Source organism: Condylura cristata, unplaced genomic scaffold, assembly GCF_000260355.1.
Source record: "Condylura cristata isolate star-nosed mole 26May11 unplaced genomic scaffold, ConCri1.0 scaffold00015, whole genome shotgun sequence".
NCBI lineage: Eukaryota > Metazoa > Chordata > Mammalia > Eulipotyphla > Talpidae > Condylura > Condylura cristata.
In genome coordinates, this window is record NW_004567116.1 from 35,859,220 (window position 1) to 35,865,235 (window position 6,016).

At 41.4% G+C, this 6,016-nt stretch overlaps 1 protein-coding gene across 1 annotated transcript; it reads left to right on the forward strand.

Moving 5' to 3' along the window:
- Positions 1-1,596: 1,596 nt before the first annotated feature.
- On the forward strand, positions 1,597-2,541 carry LOC101619299 (olfactory receptor 52E5-like). Its single transcript, XM_004683640.1, has one exon. The coding sequence runs from the start codon at positions 1,597-1,599 to the stop codon at positions 2,539-2,541; it is 945 nt and encodes a 314-aa protein (XP_004683697.1).
- Positions 2,542-6,016: the final 3,475 nt, after the last annotated feature.

The window sequence follows — 6,016 nt, forward strand, 5'->3', positions numbered from 1 at the left end:
AGAGAAAAAAAATAATTTAATAGTTTTTTTTCCCATGACAACTTAAGTAATTATCTTTTCATTAGAAGCAAAGAAGAAAAGGATTACAAGTTGAAACAGGCAGAAGAGGTGAATAGAAAGATGACTGTAATTGTTATTGGTAGGTAGAAGGGCTTGACACTGATTTTCACATTAAGAGGGAAAGGAAAGAGGAAATGACTGACTGAAGTCAGAGAGTAAAAAGTTATAACCTTCCCTCCTCTGCATCCTTCCGAAACAATTTCACGGTGTATCTTTTTAGATAGTGGAAACAACAAGGCCTATACTAATCCAACTACACATCACTTCTGGGGACCTTGGTTAAAGCCATGTCACATGTCCTTAAAATTAGTCCCACCGAAGTAGAAGTCACTGCACACAAAAGGGAATCCAAACAAAACAGTCACTTGGACTGCCCTGGACATGACACCGAATAGAATAAATAAACCCAATCACTGTGGCTCTTTCACTACATTCCGGAGCTGCCCCCAGTGTGCACATGGTAACAGCAGAGTTCCTAGTGGTGACCCACTCTCCTTGCACACAATCAAGCACCCAACGGCTCCTTCATGTCAGATTTCATGATTGGCACTGGGCTAGCTGCACCCCAGATTCAACCTCAGGGCACACACAGATCCTGTGGCTAGGTGAATGAGAGTATTGATAATTTCAACATAATATCACCCATGGCTGTCTCATATAAACTCACTGTAACTCTGATGCAAACTATTCTGTAACCAAATTGATGCAAGTGTCTTCTGATGTTGGGATTGCTCTAGCTTTTAAAAAAGATGAAAATATTTTGCTGTCTATTCACATGACACAAAGTAATTGTCCATTAATATAATGCAGTATGGTGGTCAAAAATAAAGTCCTAAATTACAAAAAGCTCTTCAAAATATTTGGGAGTCTTGAGTGTTAATCTGTTTAGGAAAAGAAATGAAATACAGGAGTAAAGAGACTTTTTTGTTCTAGGAGGGAGTGTTATTTTGCTGAAAATTTATAATAATCTTCCAATGTGTTTAAACTCCTTGGTTCAGATCCAAATACCTGCTATTCAATCCTCCTTCTTTGTGGGTTTTTTCCCACATAAAAGAGTTTTAGTTTTTCAAGTCCATGTTGCAAAACTGTGTCATTTCTTTGAAGCATCAGACAGGGTCATAAACCATCTACCCCTCAATCTCAGATCAGTGATATTTCACACACAAATACGCACACACCAACACGCCATCTTGTTGATGTCTTACATCCTGATGAACAACTAAAATTAATGATAAATATTTGATAATGTCATATGCAGATTCTTCCACAGAGACTGAAAGGAAGGAGATACATAAGAAGTGTGGGATTGCTGTGTTTGGAGATCTCTCCATGCTTTTCTATGTGGATGAGGTAAATACTTTGAAATGAGAGTGGCTCTTTAACGGAGCCTCACATTTCCTCTCTACATTTCCTCTGCTAGATTATGGAATTAAAGTGTGGGTTTTCTGTTTCTCTAGCAAAGAAAAGAGGTTAGTCTCTCCAAAGGAAGCCAGAACACTCATGCAAGAAATGTGTCCGTAACCAGTTGCCATTGAGATGCTTCATCCCAACAATACATACTTCCACCCTTCTTCCTTCCTTCTGATTGGGATCCCTGGGTTGGAAGATGTGCACATGTGGGTGGGCTTCCCCTTCTTTGTGGTCTATGTAGTAGCCCTCCTGGGGAACAGTACCATCCTCTTTGTGATCTACACTGAGTGTCGGCTCCACCAACCCATGTTTTACTTCCTGGCCATGTTGGCTGTCACAGACCTTGGCCTGTCCACAGCCACCATCCCCAAGATGCTGGGCATTTTCTGGTTCAATCTCAAGGAGATTGTGTTTGGTGCTTGCATCACACAGATGTACATTATTCACACATGCACAAGCCTGGAGTCCGTGGTGCTGACGGTCATGGCCATCGATCGCTATGTTGCCATCTGCAACCCCCTGAGATATAGCATGATCCTCACCAATAAGGTGGTGGCCCTTCTGGGCGTACTCAGCATAGTCAGGACTTTGATGTTCATGACTCCGTTCATATTCCTCATCCTGAGACTTCCTTTCTGTGGTGTCCGGATTATTCCCCACACCTATTGTGAACACATGGGTTTGGCCAAGTTAGCCTGTGCCAGTATAAGAGTCAATGTCATCTACGGCTTGGTTGCCTTTTCAGTGGGCTACATCGACCTTTCTGTGATCGGGTTTTCTTACGTCCAAATCCTCCGCGCTGTCTTCCGCCTGCAGTCCTGGGATGCCCGGATCAAGGCGCTCAGCACTTGCAGCTCCCACGTCTGTGTCATGGTGGCGTTCTACGTGCCAGCCTTCTTCTCCTTCCTGACACACCGCTTTGGCCACAACATCCCTCATTACATCCACATACTTGTGGCTAATCTGTATGTGGTTGTTCCCCCTGCCCTTAATCCTGTTATTTATGGGGTCAGGACCAAACAGATAAGAGAACGTGTACTGAGGATACTTAATTCTAAATCTTTTAACTAACATTTAGCACAAAGAAGTTCTTCAAGAGAGTTCAGTGTAATTATAAGGTCAGAACAGCGCCAAACACTGGAAATTTCATTTCGCTGAACTCCTGATACCCTGCACAAACCCATCAAATTTCTTCCCCCAATTCCTCCTAATTTGCACACCCTATTGGACTGTACAATTCAAAGATTGCATATCATTGTTCTTAGTTGCCATAAGAAAAATTAAAATATATATCCATATTAAAATCTCACTGATTTGGCAAAGTTGTTAAAAGGGGGGAAATGTTTCAAAAGTGATCCCAGTAATGCCTTGAATAATTTCCTCCCACATGGAAATCTTTTCGATTTATATATTAAAGCCTGATATTCATATTTATAAAGATGAGGTGAGGTTTTATGAAAACCAAGAAGAATGCAGAGGTAAGAGATATTGTAACAGAGTGGACCCCAGGGAAAGAGGAGATTCCAGGTTCCCTGCCCCACCCAAGGAAGTTTAGAGCTGAGCAGCCAGAAGAAGCTGAAGAGAGGAGAGAAGACTGAAAAGGAAGGAAGGAAGGAAGGTGGAGAGCCAGAGGAGACCTGCAGGAGGTACACGGAACCAAGAGACATGGGAAGAAGCTGCGCTTGCTTCATAGTCATGGACTGGCTGAAAGAGATGTGGGTGAAGGACTTGTGGGGTGTCAATGTCAGCTTTTATCTTGATTTTCTGCCTTCTGTCCCAGATACACTGGCCCTCTTCTGTGGGTGCCCCCCCCCCAGAAGTTACCTTAGACTTGTGGTGGGCTTTTGGATCTGTGTTGAGCCAACCCTGTTTGTCTGGGCATTTACCTATGAGAGTGATACTGAACACTGGCCTCAGTTTCCCTCAGCCAGTAAAAGAAAGGAGAGTTTGAGGAGAAGGAAAGTAGTTTAATTTGTGGACAAACTGAGGAGGGCAGCAGACTTGTGTTTGAAAGACCACCATCCTGCTCTGGGGCAGGGATTAGGGGTCTTCATATAAAGGAGTAAGCCAAAGGGGAGATGGGCAAGGGTCCACAAAGGGGAGACAGGGAGGGCCCCTGTCCTTTTGATAGAGGCATATGGAGCTGGTGGGCACAAGCCAGCTTGCTTTGTTAATAACTGCTATTTAATTTCCTTATTATCATCTTAGGGAGGTCCTTCCTTTTCTTAGAATGCAAGATGACAAATTGTTGAGTGCAAGAGATAGAAATGCTTATCTGGTGGGTCAGGAAGAGAGGCCTATCCTGTTTTCACTGCACCACTCATGCTGGCATCATGAGACACAAAGTGAGTAGTTGCAAGTAGGTCATTTAATATAATTGTACTTCATGAACTTGGCACCTCATGAATTTCTCTCAGTTTGTATTTTGGCATGTGGTAACTGTTCTGGAATATATATAAAAGTGAATTTTGTGGAGGAAAAATGATGATAGTAAATGGTAGAGAAAAAGGGTGAAAATTGAAAAGGTAATCACCTGTGATGTATGAATCCATACAGAAACCATTCTATTGTATCAACTCAAAATTAAATGCTTATTTAATTCTAATTAACTTATCCAGATTTTCTAGAACTCACTGAGACAGTAGCTGCATTAACTTTACCCCATGTTCAGCTGAATGCCTCCAGGGTTTAATAATCTGGTTTGGTTCTTGAATTGAGATAGATTGCTCTTGTAATATCTAGGAAGAATCCTCCTAATCGTGCTTCTCTCAAAGTTCTGATCATAGTAAGTTTAAAGAACTTACCAGCAAATTTTAATGTATGTTGACAGAAGCAAATGTTTTTCTATAGATCTGGTGTCACTTTTCTTTACCTGTGTCTTTCTGAATCATAACCGTGTTTCTGGAATCAACTCTATTCTGTTGTGAAGACTTAAAGACTTGATACACCAGTGCACATGACTTGTGAACACTTTATTTGAAGTTTTACAACTTTATTTAGAAAGGGAACTGTAAAGTGTTTGTTTCATAGTATTGTTATTTTACAACTTTGATAGCAGTTTATAATAAAGTCCTAAAATCCACTAGGTTAATTCCAGTAATTTTCAGATGTTGGGAAGTATCCATAAGGGACCTTAGTAGCAGTGTGGTCTCAGGGAAGGGGATTTCAAGGTTCCCTACCCACATAACAAAAAGGTGGAGCTGACCAGGGAGGAGGAGTACCTGGGGGTTGGGGATGGAGACTGGAAAGGAAGGAAGCAAGATGGAGAGCTAGGAGGAGACCTGGAGGATGCACATGGAGCAGAGAGACATGTGAAGAAACTGTACTTGCTTCTTGGTCCTGGACTGGTTGAAACAGATGTGGCTGAGAGACCCACAGGGAGGTTAACAATGACAACATTTGCCTTGATTTTGATTTTACATTTTTCCTTGCATATTTGTCTGGCCCCATCTACCCCTTTCCTTGGGCCCCCCCTTCAGAAGGTGCCTTAGACTTGTGGTGAACTTCAGGCCTCAGTGGCCCTGCTTTGGAACAACCCTGTTGGTATTTACCAATGAGGGGTTGAATAACTTTGGGTGCTTGATTTGGAGACTTCTTTGTTTGTCTTTTCTGTATTGCACACTAATTGTATGAAAGTTTCTTTTCATTAAGGACTTATGCACTAGAGTATGCTTTATCTTGATGCAGTGAATGGCAGAACCTATTTAGAGTGGGTAGGTTTGAGGGTTCTAGGGTGAGCCCCTCTCCAACCCTGGAACAAAATTAACCAGGAGCCATAAGATCCATATTTAAATGCAAGTTCAGGCTGTGACTGGAGAATACTTGAGAACTACACTTGTAGTTCTTTGAGCTTCAGTATACCTGCAAATAAAATGTTATAAGGAATATTCATGGGGCACTGTAAATTGAAAAGGCTGCTGTGATAATTTTTGTACTTGTAAAACATTAAAAAATGGAAACAAATTAAAAAATATTTTTCTAGTGTGGCTGTTATTTCTAACATATATAGATATGCATATTAAATCCAATTCTAGTGTATTGTCACTGGTCTCCAATACCAGAAGGCCCTAGTACTTGGGGTTCTCAGATACTCTCAGCCCTTGGTCAGAGAATGTTTCAGTCAGGTGACAAAACTGAGTTGCTAAGAGGACATTACCTGGGCTTAAGGACTCAGAGAACTCCCCGCCCCCCCTGCATCCTGTCCTTGATAGAGCTGTGAGCAGACTGTAATGGTGTGGAGTGGATCAAATGTAAAGTCATTCAAATCATAATGTGGGAGCTAGCTAACACAATTGATGTCTTTGGTATTCCAGGAGCTATCAAAGCATGAAGTGACTCCTACTTGGAAACGGGAATCGTATTGAAGTTTAATAGAGGGTGAACAGGGAATATGCAGAGAATAGGGATAAGGTAGCTATAATAATAAAACTAAAGTTAACTGAGGAGAAGATACTTTGTATACTTACAAAAAGAAAGAGTAATCAGGTGATTATTTCCTAAATAGAAATGAAAGGGACACAAACAAGACGTAGAGAAACTAAATATA